Raw genomic sequence first — 26,976 nt, 5'->3', positions numbered from 1 at the left:
CCTAAATGTGTGACAGTGGCCTGTTCCAGTGGTGGGTGACGTGAAGCCTGATTCTCTGCTATGACATGAAGACTGATTCTGCGTTGACATGAAGCCAGATTCTCTGCTATGGCATGAAGAGACTGATTCTCTGCTGACATGAAGCCAGATTCTTTGCTATGGCATGAAGAGACTGATTCTCTGCTGACGTGAAGCCAGATTCTCTGCTATGGGACCTCTGTCCAATTGATATTGGTTAATTTTTATTTTTTTAATTTTAATTTTAATTCATTTCCCTATCCACATTTGTTTGCAGGGGATTTACCTACATGTTGCTGCCTTTTGCAGCCCTCTAGCTCTTTCCTGGGCTGTTTTACAGCCTTTTTAGTGCCCAAAAGTTCGGGTCCCCATTGACTTCAATGGGGTTCGGGTTCGGGACGAAGTTCGGATCGGGTTCGGATCCCGAACCCGAACATTTCTGGGAAGTTCGGCCGAACTTCTCGAACCCGAACATCCAGGTGTTCGCTCAACTCTATTAACAAAGTTTTATAAAATTAGTTTTTAGTAACTTGAGGGGTGTTGTTTCTAAAATGAGGCTATTTATGGGTGGTTTCTATGTAAGCCCCACAAATTGACTCCATAACTGAATTGGTCCTTAAAAAGTGGGTTTTGGAGATTTTCTTAAAAATTAAGAATTTCTTCTAAAATGCAAAGCCTTCTATTGTCCTAACAAATTTAATATATTTACATATAGGAAATAAATAAAGATAAAATATATCAACTCAAATCTACCATTGTCATGAAGTACAATATGTCACAAAAAACAGTCTCGGAATAGCTTGGATACGTAAAAATGTTTCAAAGTTATTACCATATAAAGTGACACAGAATTCCAAAAAATAGTCTGGGCAAGAAGGTGAAAAATGACTGTCTTGAGGTTAAAGAAAAAAAATGTTTGCTTTTTATTTTGGGATAAGCACCACCATAAGATTTTTAAAGGTGCCCGTCCTCACCCGGCAGCATTTCAAAGGCCAGAAATTTGGAGATGATTGCATTCAGTGACAGGACTCGCTGGGGTGTAAGGGCGTGCTTCCTCTTTTTATAGAGATGCTCGGTGACACTGCTGATAGTGGTGGTGCTGTCACATCCTTTCTTTGCAGGGAACTGGGAGGCCCTGTTGCTTGAAAGGGGGAGAAAAATTCAGATACTGCAGCAGAACACAGAACAGGAGGAGCATCAGATCTTTTGTGGTTTTTCAGGTGTCTACTTCACTGCAGCTCGTGCTTTGCATTTAGATGCCTAGTCATGCAGGTGGTACTCAGGTTAAGATCCTTGATGACTTGCTTCAGGCTGTGCCTGCACAGAGTACAAACCACCTGTGTCCTGTCATCAGTGCACTGCCTGAAGTACTGCCAGCCCAGGGAACTCCTTCGAGCTGGCTTTGGTGTGCTTAGTCCTTCGGCGCAGGGGGAATTAGCAGGCGTACTGGATAGGGGCTGGCCACTGAGGTTTTGCACCCCACTCGCTCTTTTGCTGTGCGACTGGCACTGCATGACCACCACCTCTTCCTCAGAACTGCACATGTCACTCGGATAACCGTGATTCCATGTGGGGTCTGTCGGTGGGTAATAATTCAATTAAGAATTATTAATTATGGTCATAAAAATTATTAATCATAAAAAAATTAAATTTATAAAATTTGTCATAAATTCTTAAAATCATGACCTGGTGAATTGTAGACAACCTAATTGATACAATTCACATCTGAGTCCGACTATTTCCTCAGATAAATAAGTTCTTTTTGACGTGAGATGACGTTAATGATAAAATGTAGTTCTACATTATACAATAATACATAGGTATTATAAAAATATGCAGATTTATTGGTTACAAGGTTATAAACATATATAAGTAAATAAACACAATGATACATGCAAATGAATATATATAGCGTTAATATAAAGCATTACAAGCTTAACAATACATGTGAGTGGAAATAACTCGTCACATTATAACAAAGCTATTATTAGGTTAGGATATCAAAATATGAACATAAGTTATATACATTACTTCTGTTCAGAGAAAACCTCATGATATCAGGATGGGAATGTCTAATCCTAGACATCAATATAGAATGCTAAATACATTCTGCCCCCCCTAACCAACTACACATCACATGACTTCAACATGGGCAAATCCATTCAAGGATATAACTTAGAAGAGATAACTTTATCCTTCCGCCCCATCCTGGACTATTTTCACATACGTAACTTTGGTAAGACTATTAAGACAAATAACAGGGATCTAGGATTTTGCTAGTCCATATCTTAAATGGGAAGGGTTTGATATAAGTCCTTCCTGTGGGAATCCATCACTTAGCTTGGCGAAGAATGTTCTATTAATATATATATATATATATAAGAAATTATTTAATGCTTTGCTAGATTATGAGTCCAGATTCTTCTGCAGGTAGAATGAAGCCTCACAATATCCTAAAACTACATCTCAATATGGAGATGATCAATTAATTTAATCATTTATTTATTCGCCAATCTAGATGGTATAATTTCACCCACACTATCAAATTAGTCTTAATAAAATGAAATATCATTTTCTGTGTCTCTTACCAAGTCCTAGTAGGAATCTCACTTCTGCTCCTAGGAAAGCTGGGTGGTCCATCATAGCACATCTCACCATGGCTTTCATCTTGATAGACCTCAACTTCTCTTCTCCTCTCTTTCTTTCTTTTTCTTTTCTCTTTTCTTACTGTGTATGGCTTATGATCACAAACTTATCAGTTAGACACACCTTCCTAGTTTGGATCTTTCCAATCATTGTCGGATGGGCGTGATCATTGATAAAAATGTGACATCATAACCTTACCCAGAATGCACTTTTGCTACTGTTGTAATGTCACCTACTGATACCTAGGTGGCACTGCCGTATAAGCTATCTGCATCATAGTATAAAGGGTTAACTTATTTAAGTCTGAATATACATTTTGACCTTAGAAGCTTTAATTCAAAGCTATAGGGATTAATTCTGACACTTGTAGCAATTAGAGACAGACCTCTAGGCGTCTCACTTAATGTCTCTCACATTGTTTATTTGTGGATCGTAAATAGCCTTGTTTTCTCACAGAGATATCAGTACCTCCTTTGTCATACCAAAGATGTGATTAATTGTTACAAAACACACATCTTCACAGACACTCTTCTTGAGACAGATATTCCCCTAATGAGAAATATATATATAATATATTGGATACATGTTGTCTTCGTAACATATAACAATATAATATTAACAAATATATATATGTCCTACTGATTGTCTTATGCTAAGGACTAACTAAGGCTCAATAAATGAATACATACATATTATATATTTTGCTTCATTAATAAATGCCTAATTGTATAGGTAATTATCACCAGCTGCTTCTTATCTTATCTCCTGTCATAAATTTAAGTAAGTAAACAAGGCGGATTCTTCTCAGACTGGTACATTCATGAGAAGGATAACACTGAAGAGTATAAACCTTTGTGTGACCTTAATTTGGCCTACTCAAGACATACAAAATTGCAACTATAGTCGAGCATGGCTCTTAAAGGCAATGAACATCCATTTTGACAATAATGAATTGGATATCAATGCATTTACCTATGAAAAGGCCCAACAGGTCTAGGACCTTGTCATCCTCCACAACATCTTCCACCCCCTCCTCAACCCTGACCTACTTGCCGGTCTGCACACTATAGAAAACCGCAGCAGCTGACACCTGTGTTTTGTCGTCATCATCATCATGCTGCGGTGGTCCTCCCCATCCTCATCCTCAAACATTAGTGGTTGGGCATTAGTGCACCCAATCACTTCCACTTCTGGGGCAGGGCTAGGTGGATATCCCACAGAACCCCCTCCAGCAGAGTCATCAAAAAGCATAAGTGACTGCTGCATGACTTGGGGCTCAGACTGCTTGGCTCTGGTCTCAACTCTGCACTTTCAACAGAGGACTGAGTGGAAGACAATATGCAGGAACTGGACCACTCAGAGCCATCCAATCTAGTTACATAGTAACATAGTAAAAAAACCCTTTTTAAAACTGTCCACTGTTCCTGCTGTGACCACGTCCTGAGGTTTCTTACAGTAAAGAAGCTTTAACACTTCTGGAGATTTATCTTTTTCTTCTCCAGTCAGAGGTAGTGCCCCCTTGTCTTTTGAGGGGATTTTACATGGAACAGTTTTTACTATATTTTTTGTATGACACATTTATATATTTGTGTAGATTAGGGCTCTTTCACACCTGCGTTCTTTTCTTCCGGCATAGAGTTCCGTCGTCGGGGCTCTATGCCGGAAGAATCCTGATCAGTTTTATCCTAATGCATTCTGAATGGAGAGAAATCCGTTCAGGATGCATCAGGATGTCTTCAGTTCCGGAACGGAACGTTTTTTGGCCGGAGAAAATACCGCAGCATGCTGCGCTTTTTGCTCCGGCCAAAAATCCTGAAGACTTGCCGCAAGGCCGGATCCGGGATTAATGCCCATTGAAAGGCATTGATCCGGATCCGGCCTTAAGCTAAACGTCGTTTCGGCGCATTGCCGGACCCGACATTTAGCTTTTTCAGAGTGGTTACCATGGCTGCCGGGACGCTAAAGTCCTGGCAGCCATGGTAAAGTGTAGCGGGGGAGCGGTATACTTACCGACCGTGCGGCTCCCCGGGCGCTCCAGAGTGACGTCAGGGCGCCCCAAACGCATGGATCACGTGATCGCATGGATCACGTCATCCATGCGCATGGGGCGCTCTGACGTCATTCTGGAGCGCCCCGGGAGCCGCACGGACTGTAAGTATACCGCTCCCCCGCTCCCCGCTCCTACTATGGCAACCAGGACTTTAATAGCGTCCTGGGTGCCATAGTAACACTGAAAGCATTTTGAAGACGGCTCCGTCTTAAAATGCTTTCAGTACACTTGCGTTTTTCCGGATCCGGCGGGCACCTCCGGCAACGGAAGTGCACGCCGGATCCCAACAACGCAAATGTGAAAGAGGCCTTAATCATGTCCCCCTTTAGACGTGTCTTCTCACGACTAAATAAATGTAATTATTTAAATTTTTCTTCATAAGACCCTCCATCAGTTTAGTCGCTCTCCTTTGTACTTTTTCCAGTTTCAAAACATCCTTTCTATGGACTGGTGCCCAGAACTGAACTGCATATTCCAGATAAGGCCGCACCAATGCTTTGTAAATTGGTAATATTACATCCCTGCCCCGCATTGTAGCCTTTGAAGCAGCTGACTGACATTGTATGCGGTTAATCTACGGTCTACAAGGACACCAAAATCCTTCTCTACAAGTGACTCTCCCAGTGTTACACCCCCTAGGACATATGATGCACAGAGATTATAACTAGTGATGGATGAACATTGGCCAGGACGGTTCGCGAACACGAATGTGTGTTTACGCTCAAATGTTCGCGAACCGTGTGTTTGCAGCAGGCCCCATAGAATTGAATGGCAGATGAACCTGAAAAACCTTCAGGTCATATTTGCAGCCACCAAATAATTACTAGTGCATAAATAGTCCCACAACATGGACAGTGACATACCAGATGTATTATTCAAATTTGCGATCTCCATTTATTATTTTTTTTAATACGAAATATCAGCAACTTCGTTTTCACGTCTGCACATGCGAAAAATAGGCGCGGCCTACTACAGCAACTGGTTTCCACCAGACCCAAGTTGGATGCGATCAGAAATGATGGTTGTCAACTTGGCAACAATTTTCGCAACGTTGAGGAAAAACTTCTCACTGTAAGTAATTTGACATTAAAGCAGTGTATTTAATTACATTTCACATGCATTTTAGAACAATCGCTGTATATGCAGATTGAGTGTTTAAAAAAAAGCGCCATTGCGAAAATCCCTAATGATGTGTTTTTTTTTTTTTCGCGGTACACACAAATTCACATTTTATAAGGTCTCAGGAGATATTAGTGATTGGTGCACTAAGTATTGTTGTGAGAACTTGCCGCCAGTACAGGCCCCTAAAATGAGCCAATAGGCAATCACCTGACACACAACCTTGTAGGATTCTGTGGCTGGAGGGACATTAGGCAGTCACAGGATAAAAATGTAATTGTCGGCCAGTACAGGCCACAAAAATTAGCCAATAGGCATTCACCTGACAGCACACAACTTTGTAGGATTCTGTGGCTGGAGGGACATTAGGCGGTCACAGGATAAAAATGTAACTGTCGGCCAAAACAGGCCACAAAAATTAGACATTCAACTGACATAAAAGGCCTTTTATGCCGCTGTATTTACCTAAGACAGGGACCATGATTTGTTTTGGGTGGTGGCGGATATTTGTGGGCTGTCATGAGGAAATTCAATCAAACGTGGTCGTCACATGTGTTGAATTCCTCCGAGATCCATGCCTCATTGATTTTTAAGCGACCCCCTGCTGCGCTGAACGTCCTTTTGGACAGGACACTGGACGAGGGGCAAGCCAAGAGATTCATGGCAAATTGTGCCAGCTCCGGCCACAGGTCAAGCCTGCACACCCAGTAGTCCAGGGGTTCATCGCTTCTCAGAGCGTCCACATCGGCCGTTTATCTGATGTAGTCGGACACCTGTCGGTCTAGGCGTTCCGAGGCCGGATCTGGAGGACGGCTGTCGATGGGTTGGCTGCAACAATGATCCCATATCCGAAGTGACCAACACATCTTCAAACCGCCCTCTTCTTGCATACGCTGTTGGATTGGTACCAGCAACTGTACCAATCCATCTGCCTTTTGCTAGATGAACGCGACGACGGCACTGTGGAAGGTGGAGTGGAGGACAACTGGCAGGAGAGAGGAGAAGAGGCAGGACAGGGAGCGCCAGGAGTGTGGCTTTGTGGGTTCTGACGGTGTTGCTCCCACTGGGCTCGGTGATGGGAGGCCAGGTGCCTTCCTAAGGTGGTCATCCCTAGGTGAGTGTTGGGCTTACTGCGACTTATGCGTTGACAGCACAGGCTGCAGATGGCAACACTATTGTCAGCAGTGGACAAGTTAAAAAAAAGCCCTCTCTGCGGAGCCATGTGCCGGCGTCCTGGGAGCGCCAGATGTGACCGTGCATGTTGGATGGCTTGTTCCAGATATATTAGCAGTCTGCTTTTTGCCTCCTGTGCACTGTAAGTTCTGCCTGCTTCTCCTCCTTCTCCCTATCTGCTGCTCCGTCTCTCCCTTTCAACTCCCCTCCTCTTCCTCTCTTGAGGGCACCCACGTGATGTCCATCAACACGTCATCATGGTCACCTTCACCACCACCGACATTAGAGATCTTGGAGTAGGCAGCAACAACGGGGACCGCCCTCCTTGGGCTGATCTGGGTACTGTCGTCAGACTGCTGGGTGGCGACCGTTGATACCTCCTCTTCCTGATCCGATGCCAAGAATGGCTGCGCATCGGTAAGGTCTTGAAGTGGATGGGAACGTAATTTCTCTGACTCGAGCGGAGGGGATATGGTGGTGTCTTTAGGGGTGCACACAGAAGAGAGTGAAGAGGGTGCAGATAGAGAGGATGAGGAGGGTGCAGAAGCGGAAGGCTGAGTAAGCCACTCAACCAAGTCTGGTATGTCTTTTGACATAATCGCACGCACCTTCTGCAACTTCCCACTTAGGCTCCGACCTGGTGCACCTGCCTGACCCCTACCATCCCTGCGGAATGGCCTGCCTCTTCCTCTGCCTGTCATTTTCAAAATGACCCTGTGACAAAAGTCCCTATAGAAGAGCAGTATTTGTGGAAGAAGGTATATCACACCCCTGCTTCAATCAATTTTTTTGGGGGGGCAACTGGTATGTAACACCAGTAGAAATTATTAGTTCCAATAGTGTTTGTCACTCTGTGTAGATGCGGTAATGCAGCAAAACCGCAAACAAATGCTGCACTACTTAAATACACTATATAGAAAGTATATTATTGGTATATAACACCCCTGCCTCAATTAGTTTTTTGAGGGGGCAACTGGTAAATCACACCAGTAGAAATTATTTGTTCCAATAGCGTTTGGCACTCTGTGTGGCTGCAGTGTCGCAGCAGAACCGCACACAACTGCTGCACAATACAATTGCACTATAACATACTTTCTATGTTAGAAAGTATATTATAAGTATATTACACCCCTCAGTATGTCACACCTATCGATAGTACACCTATACCAATCCTTAAATGGACTTTTGTGGCCCTATTAGCTAGCGTTTGGTGTCCCTAACAGTCTGTCCCTGCTCCACACAGCAACCTACACTGGCAAAAGACTGAATGTAAAATGGCGGCCAGATCAGGTTTATTTATAAGGTAGGGGGTATATCCATGTGCTGAAACATCTCAATTGGCTGTCCTGTATGGATGTGTCATGGGTCAAAGTTCTTTAAAATGTAAAATAATATGGCAGGTGCGAATATCGCCATATGTTTGGCGAACGTGCAAAGTTCGCCACAAAATGACCTCCGGGCGAACCGCAAGGCCATCTCTAATTGTTACTACTGAGATGCATAATATTACATTTCTCAACATTGAACCTCATTTGCCAAGTTGATGCCCAATCACTGTTCACGTCAGCTTGTAGTTTATGGACATCTTCCATATACTGCACAGTACTACATACTTTAGTGTTATCTGCAAAAATAGAAATGGTGCTATTAATCCCATCCTCTATATCATTAATAAATAAATTAAATAATAGAGCAACCAGCACTGAACCTTGGGGTACACCACTTATAACCCTGGACCATTCTGAATAGTAATCATTGACCACAACTCTCTGGACATGTTCAGCCAGTTTTCAATCCAATTACAAACTATACTTTCCAAGCCAATAGACCTTACTTTACTTATTGAGCATCTATGAGGGACAGTATGAAAAGCCTTTGCAAAATCCAGAAACACTACATCTGTAGCTGCCCCTCTGTCAAGGCTTTTACTCACCTCCTTTATGAAAACAAATCAGGTCAGTCTGACAACTGACCTTGCTGGCACCAGCTAACCCGGTGTGCGGAGCTCCACCACTATAAAGTCTGACAACTTCTGTCCTTGGTTAACCCATGTTGTTAGTCACTTATGATATTATTTACAGGCACATACTCCTTTATATAGTCCCTTAAGAGTCCTTTAAACATTTTCCCTACAAGAGAAGTTAAGCTAACTGGTCCATCATTACCTGTAGAGGAACTGGATCCTTTTTTTAAATATTGGCACCACATATGCCTTGTGCCAATCACTTGGCACTCTACCAGTGCCTTGAGAATCTTTAAAAAAACATAAACAATGCCACAGCAATGACTGAACTTGAGCTCTTTAAGAAATCTTGGGTGTAATCCATCTGGACCCAAAGCTTTGCTCACATTTACCTTATTTAACTTAGCTTGGACCATATCTGAAGTTAGCCATTTGAGTATATTACTGGATGTACCAACAGCACTGGAACCACCGATATCAGCTCCTTTTTATTCATTTGTATATACTGAGCTAAAAAACATAATCTGTAACTCTGACTTTTCCTTATCTTGTGCAAAATAAAAAGTAATATATATACAGTACAGACCAACGGTTTGGACACACCTTCTCATTCAAAGAGTTCTTTATTTTCATGACTATGAAGGCATCAAAACAATGAATTAACACATGTGGAATTATATACATAACAAACAAGTGTGAAACAACTGAAAATACGTCATATTCTAGGTTCTTCAAAGTAGCCACCTTTTGCTTGGATTACTGCTTTGCACACTCTTGGCATTCTCTTGATGAGCTTCAAGAGTTAGTCCCCTGAAATGGTCTTTCAACAGTCTTGAAGGAGTTCCCAGAGATGCTTAGCACTTGTTGGCCCTTTTGCCTTCACTCTGCGGTCCAGCTCACCCTAAACTATCTCGATTGGGTTCAGGTCCGGTGACTGTGGAGGCCAGGTCATCTGGCGCAGCACCCCATCACTCTCCTTCATGGTCAAATAGCCCTTACTTTCAAAGTTTTCCCAATTTTTCGGCTGACTGACTGACCTTCATTTCTTAAAGTAATGATGGCCACTCATTTTTCTTTACTTAGCTGCTTTTTTCTTGCCATAATACAAATTCTAACAGTCTATTCAGTAGGACTATCAGCTGTGTATCCACCTGACTTCTCCTCAACGCAACTGATGGTCCCAACCCCATTTATAAGGCAAGAAATCCCACTTATTAAACCTGACAGGGCACACCTGTGAAGTGAAAACCATTTCAGGGGACTACCTCTTGAAGCTCATCAAGAGAATGCCAAGAGTGTGCAAATCAGTAATCAAAGCAAAAGGTGGCTACTTTGAAGAACCTAGAATATGACATACCGTATTTTTTGCCGTTTAAGACGCACTTTTCCCCCCCAAAAGTGGGGGGAAAATAGCAGTGCGTCTTATACTGCGAATGCTGCCGATTTTGCCGGGTTTTCAATGATACACCCGCCGCGATGCAATGCGGCAGGTGTATCAGCTGTGAGGGAGGCGGGACTGGGGGCCGGCATCTGCTTTTATAATGACAGCGGGGCCCGTGCAGTGACTGTATTCTACTACACGGGCCCCGCTCACTGTATAATCCTATGTCTAATAGTTAATTGTAATTGTATGTAATCGCATACGGAGCGCTGTGTATTACCGGTACTTACAACTACAAGCGCTCGCCGCTCGGTAGGTAGCAGAGAGGAGGGAGAAGGCAGGCCGGGAGGACGGACGCTGCCCACTTTATGAATGAAGCAGGTGGCGTGGACGCATGACGTATGACTCACGCTGCCAGCACCTGTCCTCCCGGCCTGCCTTCTCCCTCCTCCCTCCTCTCTGCTACCTACCGAGCGGCGAGCGCTTGTAGTTGTAAGTACCGGTAATACACAGCGATTACATACAATTACAATTAACTATTAGACATAGGATTATACAGTGAGCGGGGCCCGTGTAGTAGAATACAGTCACTGCACGGGCCCCGCTGTCATTATAAAAGCAGATGCCGGCCCCCAGCGTGTATTGAGGGTCATTCACTACAGGGACACTTATGGAGGGGATCTGTGGATGACACATAGCATAAGATGCTATATATGTGTCATCCACAGATCCCCCCCATAACTGTCATACACAGATCCTCATAACAGTGCCATCCAGAGAGCCCAATAAGAGCTGCCCACAGATCCCCCATAAGTGTCACCCACAGATCCCCCATAAGTGTCACCCACAGATCCCCCATAAGTGTCACCCACAGATCCCCCATAAGTGTCACCCACAAATCCCCCATAAGTGTCACCCACAAATCCCCCATAAGTGTCACCCACAGATCCCCCATAACTGTCACCCACAGATCCCCCATAACAGTGCGTCACCCACAGATCCCCCATAACAGTCACCCACAGATCCCCCATAACAGTGCGTCACCAACAGATCCCCCATAACAGTGCGTCACCCACAGATCCCCCATAACAGTGCGCCATCCACAGATCCCCCATAACAGTGCCATCCACAGACCACAATTAGTTCAAAACCCACCAAAAGCACACCTTTTGGTTCAAAATATTTTTTTTCTTATTTTCCTCCTCAAAAACCTAGGTGGGTCTTATGGGCTGATGCGTCTTATAGGGCGAAAAATACGGTATTTTCAGCTGTTTCACACTTGTTTGTTATGAATATAATTCCACATATGTTAATTCATAGTTTTGATGCCTTCAGTGTGAATCTACAATTTTCATAGTCATGAAAATAAAGAAAACTCTTTGAATGAGAAGGTGTGTCCAAACTTTTGGTCTGTACTGATATATATATATATATATATATATATATATATATATATATATATATATATAAAATCCGCTCCAGTTCTCCAAGAATTAAACATAAAAATGATTGTTAAATGGTCTCTTGACAGAATACATATAGGAACATATATGTGATAATATACATAAATAATATGTAATATGTGATAATATGTAGGGTCTATAAGAGGGCCTCACTTGATATTAAAAGAAATTCTGAGTATTTACTCACTTGACTGAGGAGGAGACCTGAAGGATAAATTCATGACACCTACAGGTACTTCCTCTTCCGCCGAGATCCGATGTAGAATATAAGAAACTGGTGTCCGCCAACAGGAGCTTCTTAAGCAGTTTCCTTTAATGGTTCCAACTGAATGCGTTTTGAGGGTTACACTCACAATCCACCTTCTTCAGGAGCAATACATAATAATAAAAAATACAAACAGGAAGGAGGAAGCACTCGTGTGTGGAGCGCATATACGTTCCACACTCGAGTATGCTACGCTCTGACTCTAAATAAATCTTTTAAAGGGTTTCTGTCAGCAGGGAAATGGTTATTAAGCTGGCTGACATTAGTGATGTACTAATGTCAGCTCAACATAACTATATAAGTGCCATCTCGCTGTGTGCTGCCGTTATTGAGAAAAAAATAACTTTTATAATATGCAAATTAGCCTCTAGGAGCAGGCGGGCTGTTGCACCTGCTCCTAGAGGCTCCGTTAGCCCCACCTCTGTCCACGCCCTGCTACACTTGATTGACAGGGCCAGGCAGCGTTGGTCTCCTCCTGCTGGCCCTGTCTGCTGTGTAAATCTCACGCCTGTGCCGTCTCGTTCAGTATTAAGTGCAGTGAGTGAAGGACGCTTGCCGGCTGCCAGCTTTTCTTACTGCACCTGCGCCGAATACTGAACGGGATGGCTCAGGCTTGAGATTTCCACAGGAGACAGGGCCGGCAGGAGGAGACAAACGCTGCCTGGCCCTGTCAATCAAGTGTAGCAGGGCGTGGCCAGAGGTGGGGGAACTGAGCCTCTAGGAGCAGGATCAGCACCCCCCTGCTCCTAGAGGCTCATTTGCATATTATAAACGTTTTTTTTTTCTCAATAACAGCGGCACACAGTGAGATGGCACTTATATAGTTATGTTCAGCTGACATTAGTACATCACTAATGTCAGCCAGGTTAATAACCATTTTCCTCCTGACAGAAACCCTTTAATACGTATATTACAAGGATAGGAAAGCACGGAGTCAGCAGCACTGCTGGTCCCACCTCGCATATACCCCACTCCAGCCGAAAATCGCAAACCAGCGGCCCAGCGATATGACAGATTAGCGTGGTGCTCAGCGAGAGATACAAGTGGGTACTTGATATAATGTAGTAGTAGATGAAAGAAATCGCGGCACTCACCACTGTCTTCACGGAACTTCAGTGCTTTATTACTGTGCTAAATTGCAGTAAGTTCGCAGGCTGGGGAGCAGAATGGCCCTTTGGTGTGAGCCGCCGACTCACACCAAAGTTCCGTAAAGACAGTGGTGAGTGCCGCGATTTCTTTCATCTACTACTACATTATATCAAGAAAACCTTTAATGACAGGTCATTGTATCAGTATGTGGAACGCCCTCGTTCCACGGCAATGGATCTTAATTATCAATATAAATACCTACATTACTTGTTTGAAGATACCCTCACAACCATAATAACTGACACCAGTTTCTTATATTCTACATACGATCTCGGCGGGAAGGAAGTACCTGTAGGTGTCATGAATTAACCTTCAGGTCTCCTCCTCAGTCAAGTGAGTAAATACTCTGAATTTCTTTTAATATCAAGTGGGGTCCTCTTACAGACTCTATATCATGACATATATGTCCGTATGTGTATTCTGTCAAGAAACCATTTAACAATCATTTTTATGTTTAATTCTTGGAGAACTGGCGCTGATTTTATGTATATAATATTTATATTTTGCACAAGACTATTTACATCGCATGGACCTACTATCCATGATATCTAGCAGACTCTCTCTCAGATTACTTTTGTGATCTTTTGATATATGTAGTCATACTCAATATATATTTCTATATATTGTAATGGATCGTCTCTTTTCAGGGGGTCACACTCACAGATATCTCACCAGACAACAGATTTTCATGTCCAAACTGTGCATTTATTTTGACAGTCTTCTTATAAAGGATAGTCCAGTTATACATCACTGGGTGGGGTGAGGTTCCCGCACCGCCAACACTTTAAACACAAATAAACTTCTGCCCGTCTAGGTGCTACCTAAACAAAATACGTCCCTACCTCACTCAAAGAGCTGCTCAGTTCACACATGGACAACATATGCAGCTTTCCTCAGCCAACATCAATACTGCAGCCTCCAGGCTGTGGCAACTCCAGTACCTTTTGGGGGAGTGTGGCCCAGTAGTCCTCCAGACGCTGGGCGTGCAACCCTCGTTCTCTAGGTGTCGCTAGGTCCTCCAAACCTCAGGCTATTCAAAGCCTTGTGGCCCCTCAGTCCTCCTGACTGAGACCACACACAGAGCCTCTGCTTCACAAAACAGTCTCGCTCTCTCTCCTCAGACTGACCTACTCTGAGGCGCTTTATGCCAGCCTGATTACAGCAGGCCTCACCTGTGATCACCTCAGGTAGAAAACCCGTACTGGAAGGGTGTAGACTGGGAACTCCCTCTACCAAGCCTAGCCACCAGTCCAAGTAGAATCCAGCCCAAAAAATGTATACAGAAATGTCTCAGCAAACTATGCTTTGCTGAGACTACTGCCACTCTCTGGATTTTATCTGTCTCACCCATCTGAGGTACCTGAAATGGGACAACACACCTTCCAGCACTGTTCACATTACCACAATATACACTGCTCAAAAAAATAAAGGGAACACAAAAATAACACATCCTAGATCTGAGTTAATTAAATATTCTTCTGAAATACTTTGTTCTTTACATAGTTGAATGTGCTGACAACAAAATCACACAAAAATTAAAAAATGGAAATCAAATTTTTCAACCCATGGAGGTCTGGATTTGGAGTCACACTCAAAATTAAAGTGGAAAAACACACTACAGGCTGATCCAACTTTGATGTTATGTCCTTAAAACGAGTCAAAATGAGGCTCAGTAGTGTGTGTGGCCTCCACGTGCCTGTGTGACCTCCCTACAACGCCTGTGCATGCTCCTGATGAAGTGGCGGACGGTCTCCTGAGGGATCTCCTCCCAGACCTGGACTAAAGCATCTGCCAACTCCTGGACAGTCTGTGGTGCAACGTGACGTTGGTGGATAGAGCGAGACATGATGTCCCAGATGTGCTCAATTGGATTCAGGTCTGGGGAACAGGCGGGCCAGTCCATAGCATCAATGGCTTCGTCTTGCAGGAACTGCTAACACACTCCAGCCACATGAGGTCTAGCATTGTCTTGCATTAGGAGGAACCCAGGGCCAACCGCACCAGCGTATGGTCTCACAAGGGGTCTGAGGATCTCATCTCGGTACCTAATGGCAGTTAGGCTACCTCTGGCGAGCACATGAAAGGCTGTGCGGCCCTCCAAAGAAATGCCCCCCACACCATTACTGACCCAATGCCAAACCGGTCATGCTGGAGGATGTTGCAGGCAGCAGAACGTTCTCCACGGCGTCTCCAGACTCTGTCACGTCTGTCACATGTGCTCAGTGTGAACCTGCTTTCATCTGTGAAGAGCACAGGGGCCAGTGGCGAATTTGCCAATCTTGGTGTTCTCTGGCAAATGTCAAACATCCTGCACGGTGTTGGGCTGTAAGCACAACCCCCACCTGTGGACGTCGGGCCCTCATATCACCCTCATGGAGTCTGTTTCAGACTGTTTGAGCAGACACATGCACATTTGTGGCCTGCTGGAGGTCATTTTGCAGGGCTCGGGCAGTGCTCCTCCTGTTTCTCCTTGCACAAAGGCGGAGGTAGCGGTCCTGCTGCTGGGTTGTTGCCCTCCTACGGCCTCCTCCACGTCTCCTGATGTACTGGCCTGTCTCCTGGTAGTGCCTCCATGCTCTGGACACTACGCTGACAGACACAGCAAACCTTCTTGCCACAGCTCGCATTGATGTGCCATCCTGGATAAGCTGCACTACCTGAGCCACTTGTGTGGGTTGTAGACTCCGTCTCATGCTACCACTAGAGTGAAAGCACCGCCAGCATTCAAAAGTGACCAAAACATCAGCCAGGAAGCATAGGAACTGAGAAGTGGTCTGTGGTCAACACCTGCAGAACCAATCCTTTATTGGTGGTGTCTTGCTAATTGCCTATAATTTCCACCTGTTGTCTATCCCATTTGCACAACAGCATGTGAAATTGATTGTCACTCAGTGTTGCTTCTTAAGTGGACAGTTTGATTTCACAGAAGTGTGATTGACTTGGAGTTACATTGCGTTGTATAAGTGTTCCCTTTATTTTTTTGAGCAGTGTATTATTAATGATAAACGTTCATTCATATATTATTGTTACACCTCCCATTGGTGCCTACAGAATTATACATCTATCTTGGGTAATTTTTCCTAGAATAGCGATATAACATTCTATTTTCATCTCTTTGTATGGTTTTCCTTATCGTCATTGACTGAACCCCCTTTACCATTATTTAGGAGACCTACCTGCTCAGACCTTGTTTTTTTTTTTTTTGCATTTATGTATTTAAAGAATTTTGGGGGATTTGTTTTGCTCTTTTGCCACTTGCTGTTCTTTTGTATTTTTGCAGATTTTACCTCCTTTTTACAGATTTTTTTAACCCCTTTGTAAACTTCAAAGGCTACAGCTGACCCCTCAGATTAGTATTTTTTAAATGCCCTTTTTTTCTCATTTATTCCCTTTTTTACAGTAGTTGTAAGCCAAAGGGGGTTTAATTTTAGCTGTTTATACTTGTTACCTAAAGGATTACATTTTTTTTGTGCAATAACTCAATGTGGATTCAAAGCTCTCCAATTTATCCTCAGTATTAGGCTACATGCACACGACCGTTGTTTTGGTCCGCATCCGAGCCACAGTTTTTGCGGCTTGAATGCGGACCCATTCACTTCAATGGGGATGCAAAAGATGCGGACAGCACTCCGTGTGATGTCTGCATCCGTTGCTCCGTTCCGTGGTCCGTTTTGCGGACAAGAATAGGCAGTTATATTAATGGCTGTCCGTGCCGTTCCACAAATTGCCGAGCGCACACGGACGCCATCCGCACGGACCGCAAAACACACAACGGTCGTGTGCATGTAGCCTGTGTGACAGTTGCTGCTCCCAGTCTATGCCCTGAAATGCTGTCCTTATCCGAGGGAAATTGGCTTAAAATTCAGTGTTTTTACTCTAACAGTACTATATTGCGGTCATGTAAAGCGGTAGGCAAGAATTATCAAATAACTATCCGTGTTTATTTTTTAGGGCAGAAACCCACTGACCCACCAGTAGATGACAATAAAAAGCAAGGTATGTCTTAAATAAGTAAAGCAAAGAAAACCGCGTTCATCAAACAAATGATAATTTATTTTAGTTAACTAATTGCAATAAGATGTAGTTGATTTCTCTTAGGCTGGGTTCACACGAGCGTGTCCGGATTAGGTCCGGATGCGTCCCGGTGTATTGCGGCAAACCCGCGCGAGTAGGAATGCAATTGCAGTCAGTTTTGACTGCGATTGCGTTCCGATGTTCAGTTTTTATTGCGCGGGTGCAATGTGTTTTGCACGCGCGTGATAAAAAACCGACTGTGGTACCCAGACCCGAACTTCTTCACAGAAGTTCAGGTTTGGGTTCGGTGTTGTGTAGATGTTATTATTTTCCCTTATAACATGGTTATAAGGGAAAATAATAGCATTCTGAAAACAGAATGCTTAGTAGGTGATCAATTGAGGGTTAAATTATAATTTTTTTTAAATAACTCACCTTCTCCTCTTGTTCGCGTAGTTCCCGGTCTCTTCTTTACTTCTTTAATGATGAGCTGTGGGCTAAAGGACCTTTGGTGACGTCAGATCACATGCTCCAATCACATGGTCCATCACCGTGGTGATGGACCATGTGATTGGAGCATGTGATCTGACGTCACCACAGGTCCTAGCCGGTAGTTCATCATTAAAGAAGTAAAGAAGAGACCGGGAACTACGCGATCAAGAGAAGAAGGTGAGTTAATTTTTATTTATTTTTTTAACCCTCAATTGATCACCTACTAAGCATTCTGATTTCAGAATGCTAATTTTTTCCCTTATAACCATGTTATAAGGGAAAATAATACAGTGAATAGACTGTCACCTAGCAACCATGCGTGAAAATCGCACCGCATCCGCACTTGCTTGCGGATGCTTGTGATTTTCCCGCAACCCCATTCACTTCTATGGGGCCTGCGTTGCGTGAAAAACGCAGAATATAGAGCATGCTGCGATTTTCACGCAACGCACAAGTGATGCGTGAAAATCACCGCTCATCTGAACAGCCCCATTGAAATGAATGGGTCGGGATTCAGTGCGGGTGCAATACGTTCACCTACCGCATTGCATCCGCGTGGAATACTCGCCCGTGTGAAAGGGGCCTTAGGCCTTTTTCACACAGGCGTCGCGTGTGAGGACTGTATAAGATGGGGGTGCGTCGCGGGAAAATGCGCAATTTTTCCGCGTGAGTGCAAAGCTTTTAAATGTGTTTTGCACGTACGTGAGAAAAATCTGCATATTTGGTACCCGGACTTCTTCACAGAAGTTCGGGTTTGGGTTAGGTGTTGTGTAGATTTTATTATTTTCCCTTATAGCATGGTTATAAGGGAAAATAATAGCATTCTGAAAACAGAATGCTTAGTAGGTGATCAATTGAGGGTTAATTTTTTTTTTTTTTTAAATAACTCACCTTCTCCTCTTGTTCGCGTAGTTCCCGGTCTCTTCTTTACTTCTTTAATGATGAGCTGTGGGCTAAAGGACCTTTGGTGACGTCAGATCACATGCTCCAATCACATGGTCCATCACCGTGGTGATGGACCATGTGATTGGAGCATGTGATCTGACGTCACCACAGGTCCTAGCCGGTAGTTCATCATTAAAGAAGTAAAGAAGAGACCGGGAACTACGCGATCAAGAGAAGAAGGTGAGTTAATTTTTTTTATTTTTTTTAACCCTCAATTGATCACCTACTAAGCATTCTGATTTCAGAATGCTAATTTTTTCCCTTATAACCATGTTATAAGGGAAAATAATACAGTGAATAGACTGTCACCTAGCAACCATGCGTGAAAATCGCACCGCATCCGCACTTGCTTGCGGATGCTTGCGATTTTCCCGCAACCCCATTCACTTCTATGGGGCCTGCGTTGCGTGAAAAACGCAGAATATAGAGCATGCTGCGATTTTCACGCAACGCACAAGTGATGCGTGAAAATCACCGCTCATCTGAACAGCCCCATTGAAATGAATGGGTCGGGATTCAGTGCGGGTGCAATACGTTCACCTACCGCATTGCATCCGCGTGGAATACTCGCCCGTGTGAAAGGGGCCTTAGGCCTTTTTCACACAGGCGTCGCGTGTGAGGACTGTATAAGATGGGGGTGCGTCGCGGGAAAATGCGCAATTTTTCCGCGTGAGTGCAAAGCTTTTTAATGTGTTTTGCACGTACGTGAGAAAAATCTGCATATTTGGTACCCGGACTTCTTCACAGAAGTTCGGGTTTGGGTTAGGTGTTGTGTAGATTTTATTATTTTCCCTTATAGCATGGTTATAAGGGAAAATACTAGCATTCTTAATACAGAATGCATAGTACAATACTGCTGGAGGGGTTAAAAAAATAAAAATAGAATAATTTAACTCACCTTATCCACTTGTTTGTGCTGCCTGGCTTCTCTTCTTTCTTCTTCTTTGAGCTGGGAGAAAAGGACCTTTGGTGATGTCACTGCGCACATCACATGATCCATCACCATGGTGATGGATCATGTGATGAGCGCAGTGACGTCACCACAGGTCCTTTTCCTCCTGGTCATCAAAGAAGAAGACAGAAGAGAAGCCGGGCTGCGCGAACAAGTGGATGAGGTGAGTTAAATATTTTTTTTTTTAACCCCTCCATCCCTATTTTTCTAGGCATTCTGTATTAAGAATGCTATTATTTTTCCTTATAACCATATTATATGGGAAAATAATAATGATCGGGTCCCCATCCCGATCATCTCCTAGCAACTATGTGTGAAAATCGCACCGCATCCGCACTTGCTTGCTGATGCTTGCGATTTTCACGCAGCCCCATTCACTTCTATGGGGCCTGCGTTGTGTGAAAATTGCAGAATTGTGATTTTCACGCAACGCATAAGTGATGCGTGAAAGCAATCGCTCATGTACACAGCCCCATAGAAAGGAATGGGTCCGGATTAAGTGCGTGCGCAATGCGTTCACTTCACGCATTGCACCCACACAGAAAATTCGCCCGTGTGAAAGGGGCCTTATACAGCTGTGTTGGGGAATAACAGCTCAGCATTCACTGGTGCATCAGTAATTCCACTGTCCTATTGAAAAATGTACAGTATGAATATATAAAACTGAACAAATAGCCCTTAATAATAAATAGCCCCTAATAATAATGAAAAGTACTTGCATTTATTATCAAGCGAAAATCTTTATTAATGATAAATTTATAAGACACAGTGAAAACAAAAGGGAGGAGGTGGCTACAAGACCTCTTACAAGCCTTAAGCCTCCTGACGAAGCCACAGGGTTGGCGAAGCGCGCGTTGAGGCAGCAGCACACTGAGAACCTCGGTCAAACTGTCCACTATGGGTAAATAATTCTTGTCATTTTCAGTTACATGTTGTAATGCTATGCAGCTCATACATAGGCCTCATGCACACGACCGTATTTTGTTTCCGTGTCCATTCCGTTCTTTTTGCGGATAGGATGCGGACCCATTCATTTCAATGGGTCCGCAAAAAACGCGGACAGCACACCGTGTGCTGTCCGCATCAATATGTCCGTTCCTCCACAAAAAAAATAGTGCATGTCCTATTTTTTTTCTAGTTTGCGGACAAGGATAGGCATTATTACAATGGATCCGCAAAAAAAACGGATGCCATACGGAACGTCATCCGTTTTTTTTTTGTGGATCCGCAATTTGCGGACCGCAAAACACATACGGTTGTGTGCATGTAGCCATACTCTTGGGTACGGATCCACCATCACGATATTTGTGTTACTGGTGACCGGACCTTTCTTTGGGGCCATCTGACCCCTATACACTGTATGTATACAGCACATGTTTGTGATTGTAATTTGAACTGGTGCACTAGTTCCTACTGTGTGTCATTTGGGCTGCATGCACAACTATTACCGGTGGATATTACACCATTATCCTTGTTGACTCATGACCTGAGTTTCTCTAATGTGGTCTCCACTACCAGGGGTTGGGGGTGAGGCGGTCTTGTAGCCACCTCCTCCCTTTTGTTTTCACCGTGTCTTATAAATTTATCATTAATAAAGATTTTCGCTTGATAATAAATGTGAGTACTTTTCATTATTAATAGGGGCTTATTTGTTCAGTTGTTGTAGAAGGAGCATTATATTTATCTAGGCCCCCATATGATTCTATATTGATATATCTGAGGTATGTGTCGGTTCTAACAGTATGAATATAGAGCCTGGCCTTTTGGAATAGTAATATATAATTCACTGTGCAACAATGATTTTGCTACTGAGAGAAAAACATGTGATTTATACTAAAATGAGTGCGCTGATTCCAAATATGAACTCGGAATTTGCCTGACACGTCTAGATTTTAACCCCTTAAGGACCCTCGCATTTTCCATTTTTGTGTTTTTGCTTTTCACTCCCCGCCTTCCCATAGTCCTAACTTTTTAATTTTTCCATTCACATAGCCTTATGAGGGCTTATTTTTTGCGGGACAAGTTGTACTTTCTAATGGCACCATTTACGGTTGCATGCCATGTAGTAGGAAGCGGGAAAAAAAATGGCTGTTTTTATTTTTTTTCCCGTTACACCATTTGCCGTATGCCATTAATATTGTTATTTTTCTACACGTGGCGATGCCCATGATGTTTATGTTTTTATTGTTTAAAGGGAGTCTGTCACCACATTTGAGCCTATTAGACAGATCCAATAGCGTTATATGTGCCACCCAGAAGTTTAAAACGGTACCTTTGTTGCATATACCGGAGTCTTGTTTCAGCCAAAAATGAACTTTGTAGGTTCTGTAACTGCGCCCTCTCAAGTGCCCAGGGCGGCGTCTCAATCTTCCGAGCCCAAGACCGGACCTCCCCAACGGCTCATAACCCCGCCCTCCGTGTGCCTCTGCCCGCCCGTTACGCTCCTCCTCTCTCCTGCGGCGCAGTGGAAAAAGAGAGAGGAGGAGCGTAAACGGGCGGGCAGAGGCACACGGAGGGCGGGGTTATGAGCCGTTGGGGAGGTCCGGTCTTGGGCTCGGAAGATTGAGACGCCGCCCTGGGCACTTGAGAGGGCGCAGTTACAGAACCTACAAAGTTCATTTTTGGCTGAAACAAGACTCCGGTATATGCAACAAAGGTACCGTTTTAAACTTCTGGGTGGCACATATAACGCTATTGGATCTGTCTAATAGGCTCAAATGTGGTGACAGACTCCCTTTAAGTATTTTTATTTTATTTTAAGGAAAGGGGGGTTATTTGAACTTTTTGTTTTTTGAATTTGCTAAAACTTTTTTTACTTTTTTAAAAACTTTTTTTAAGTCACATTGGGTGACAATAACTGCCAATCATTAGATTGTCTATTGTGTATATTGATGTCTATATAGACACAATTGAACACTTCATTTGCACTATATAGCCATCTAATAGGCACCGAAGTCTGCTTGAGGCTTCAGCCTATTAGATCAATGTAACAGGTTCCCCGATCTTAGCTGGCGAATGCTGTTACCGGAGCGGAAGTGCGCGACTTCCGCTTCAGGACTACGCAGATGCCGTGGCCACATTTGACCACGGGATCTGAAAAAGAAAATGTATGCGATCAGCCTTATGGCTGATCGCATACATGTGCCGTGAGTCTCTGCAATTTAAAATAGCAGAAACATGGCGGCTATGGCGCCCGCTGCACGTGCAAGTGGGCGCCATGTGTGGGGACCAGACTTCCGCTGTACATGTACGGTGGAGGTCCGTAAAGGGTTAATTTATACATGCAAAGCCTATTCAGTTATAATATTAATGCATTATATTGGAGAAATTCCAATCGACATGTCCAGACTAGTGATGGATGAACATCTGCCGGGACGGTTCACGAACGTGATCGCGCGAACGCGATCAAATGTTCGCGAAGCACAAGTTTGCGGCGGGTCCCATTCATTTTAATGGCAGGCGAACCTGAAAAACCTTCAGCTCATATTTGCAGCCAAGAAATAATTACTAGAAGTGCACAAATAGTCCCACAACATGGACAGTGACATACCAGATGTATTATTCGAATTTGCGATCTCCATTCATTATTTTTTTCAATGGCAAATATCGGCAATATCATTTTCGCGTACGCGCAAATGCACTATATAGTACCCAAATGCACTATAAAGAAAGTATATTGGTAAATAACACCCCACTTCAATCAGTTTTTTTGGGGGGTGACTGGTATATCACACCAGTAGAAATTATTTGTTCCAATAACTCTTGTCCCTCTATATACCTGCAGTATCGCAGCACAACCGCACACAACTGCCGCACAATACAAATGCACTATAATATACTTTCTAACATAGAAAGTATATTATAACATTGTACAAGGAAGGCAATCCATTAGAATATACATAAAGATAAAACGTAACCTTTAATAATGTTACTATGGGGGTCCATTCACACGTCTGAAAGTGTTTTGCGGATCCGCAAAACACGGACACCGTCAATGTGCATTCCGCAATTTGTGGACCGCACATCGCCGGCACTATAATAGAAAATGCCTAATCTTGTCTGCAATTGCGGACAAGAATAGGACATGTTCTATTTTTTTTGCGGAAACGGAAGCACAGATGCGGAAGTGCGGATCCGCAAATGCGGATGCGGACAGCACATTCCGGTCCCATTGAACATGAATGGGTCTGCACCCGTTCCGCAAAATTGCGGAACGGATGCAGACCCATTTTGCGGACGTGTGAATGGAAAAGATATCCCTCAAAATGAAAATAAATTAAATTTATTATAGTTAAAGGGGTTCTGCACTTTGTTTTAACTGATAATCTATCAAGAGGATAGATCATCAGCATCTGATCGGCGGGGGTCCGACACCCAGGACCCCCGCCGATCAGCTGTTTGAGAAGGCAGTGGCGCTAGGCTCCTGACTCCCAGGTGATCACTATATAGATCTATGTGTTTTTGACTCATTATAAAAGTATAAGTATATCGCACCCCTCTGTGTATCACACATAAAGATGCACACCTATACTAGTCCTTAAAATGACTTTTGTGGCCATATTAGCTAGTCCCTGCTCCACACAGCAACCTCTCCCTACACTGGCAAAACACTGAATGTAAAATGGCGGCCAGATCAGGTTTATTTATAAGGTAGGGGGTATGGACATCTGCTGAAATGTCTCAATTGGCTGTCCTGTACCACCTGATTGATGTGTCATGGGTCAAAGTTCTTCCTAATGTAAAATAATATGGCGGGCGCGAATTTCTCCATATGTTCGCATGTTCGGCGAATATCGAACACGCAAAGTTCGCCGCGAAACGACCGCCGGGCAAACCGCAAGGCCATCTCTAGTCCAGACCTGTTTGGACGCACTCAGGCTGATGTCAGCAGTAAGTATATAAGGCAAGCTGGACAGATTTTGATAAAGTGATCTGTTATAGTGCTATCAGTTTTGAATCTTAAGATGGATAAAAGCAAATGAGTTAACGATCCAGACAATTTCTGCTACATATGTGGCAAATACACTACTTATGATCAGCGCAAGAATCTGACAAAGCAAGTGGGTCTTGCAGCTTGGGATGCATTTTTGCTAGTAGTGCAGAACTTCCTTGGGAACAGATAAGCTGCAAACTATGCTGAATTAGTAGACAACATGCTTACAGCATATGAACAGCTTGGCTGCCGAATGTCATTGAAAGTGCATTTCTTACATTCCATCTTGACTTTTTCCCACCCAATTTGGGACACGTAAGTGATGAACATGGAGAGCGGTTCCATAACCATATTTCTACAATGGAGAACAGGTATCAAGACCGCTGGAATCCCAACATGATGGGGGACTATTGCTGGCTTTTGCAACGGGAAGATATGACCGTTTACAAACGCAAAAGCAGATGCCTGAAGCACTTTTAACAGTACTGGGCCTTGCTCAAGCAAGACTTTTAAACAGAAAAATGAGACTTTTTGAAATGTTATTCCATTACATTTTCATACACTGTTTACTACGCAAACTTTGATGTAGATCAGGTAAATGTTGGAGTAAAACTCGTTCTGTTCAAAATTATTCAATGCTTTCCAAGTGCTTAATTCATTTAGGCATACTTATGCAGAGCATAAAGTTTTTTTTTGTTGCGTGGTGATTAATCATTAGTAACCACAATTGTGGTTTCAAATTATAATGATACTAGTGATGAGCAAATTTTTCAAATATATTCGATTCGCCAAAATATTGTTTCGATCCGAATATATTTGCGGCGAATTACGTTAAAATATGGCTATTTACTTGCTGCAGAGAGCCTTTATATTGGTGTAGAACACTGTGCCTTGTAGTAACACTCATAGGGAGTCTGCTTTGGTAGTGAACTAATACTTTGAGATGGTATGACATGCAGATTACAGGCCTCAGCCACACGACCGTTGTTGTGGTCCGCATCCGAGCTGCATTTTTTGCGGCCTCGGGTGCTGACCCATTCACTTCAATGGGGCCGCAAAAGATGCGGCCAGCACTCCGTGTGCTGTCCGCATCCGTTGCTCCGTTCCGTGGCCACGGCAAAAAAATATAGCATGTTCTATTCTTGTCCGTTTTGCAGACAAGAATAAGCATTTCTACAAAGGGCTGCCCATTCCGCAAATTGCGGCTTTCGTCCGGACCGCAAAAAACGGAACGGTCATGTGCATGAGGCCTTAGAATCACTGCACACTTCACTTATTAGTGCAGTCACCTGGCTAAAACTGACCAAATAACTCAAGTACAGTTCTTATAGGTCGATGTTAGCTTCAAGAAGTGCACTCCTTTTACACCATTGCCAGCTGATTCCACATAGATGTTTACTGAACCTGTTCTATTAAACGCTTATACAAGTAGAGCCCCCCCCCAGACAGAGTAGAGAGGGTGTCATCAGTAAGTTTGTGTTGACGTGACTGATTAATTTGCCCTTCCTCAGATCCGTCAAAACAATAACCCACAAAAAACGGATCCTGTCTGTAAAGCATATGCCTTCACTCGGTTAGCATTTGCCCAATAATCCATCAGTATTGCTAATGCAAAAAAAAAAAAAAAACAGCAGTGGATGTAAAACAGGGATGACACATGAATGGAATATTTGCATGTCTTCTGTGTTTTGTACCCACTCCTGCTTTTGGCTACCAAATCATAAGCCAATTCTGATAGGACCATACAGGCCTTACAGCTGCTACACTGATAGGATCCGTTGTGTGCCTCATTTTTCCTTCCTTCTGACAGATAAGAAGAAAGGTCAAATAAATCATGATGTCAGCCGAGCCGAAAGGCAAAATAGTGGCCCAGTCATGAAGTTGGGAGGGTTGTAACAGCATGAGAAGTCCACAGAGTGGCACTATGACATATTGATGCGGTGGAAGCAGCATCAGGATACCACAGAGTGGCAAGGTTACATAGTGTGGATATGTCAGTAGCAGCAGAAGGATACCACAGAGTGGCAAGGTGACATTGTGTGGAGATGGCGACAGCAGCAACAGGAGGGTACCACATAGTGGCCAGGTGACATAGTGTGGATATGGCAGCAACAGGAGGATACCACAGAGTGGCAAGGTGACATAGTGTGGAGATGGCAGCAGGAAGATACCACAGAGTGGCAAGGTGACATTGTGTGGATAAAGCAGGAGCAGCAGAAGAATACCACTAGGCGGCAAGGTGACAGTGTGAAAATGGCAGCAGCAGGAGGATACCACAGAGTGGCAAGGTAAAATAGTGTGGAGATGGCAGCAGCAGCAACAGGAGGACACCACAGAGTGGCAAGGTGACATAGTGTGGATATGGCAGCAGCAGGAGACTACAGAGTGGCAAGGTGACATAGTGTGGAGATGG

The 26,976-nt window shown here is 43.6% G+C and overlaps 1 protein-coding gene across 13 annotated transcripts in view; it reads left to right on the top strand.

Annotated features, from left to right (window-relative positions):
- CFH (complement factor H) overlaps positions 1–26,976 on the top strand; it is a 1,589,177-nt gene that overhangs the window by 250,854 nt on the left and 1,311,347 nt on the right. For 12 of the 13 annotated variants that reach the window (XM_040407275.1, XM_040407278.1, XM_040407277.1 and 9 more), the window contains exon 14: positions 17,179–17,223. The exons of the other annotated variant lie outside the window; for it this stretch is intronic. In XM_040407275.1, coding sequence (XP_040263209.1) covers positions 17,179–17,223 — 45 coding nt within the window. The remainder of the gene's footprint in view (positions 1–17,178; positions 17,224–26,976) is intronic. 13 annotated transcript variants of the gene reach the window in all.

This window comes from Bufo bufo, chromosome 9 (genome assembly GCF_905171765.1).
Source record: "Bufo bufo chromosome 9, aBufBuf1.1, whole genome shotgun sequence".
NCBI lineage: Eukaryota > Metazoa > Chordata > Amphibia > Anura > Bufonidae > Bufo > Bufo bufo.
Note: the sequence above shows the minus strand (reverse complement) of the source record. Positions and strands in the feature narration are given on the sequence as shown.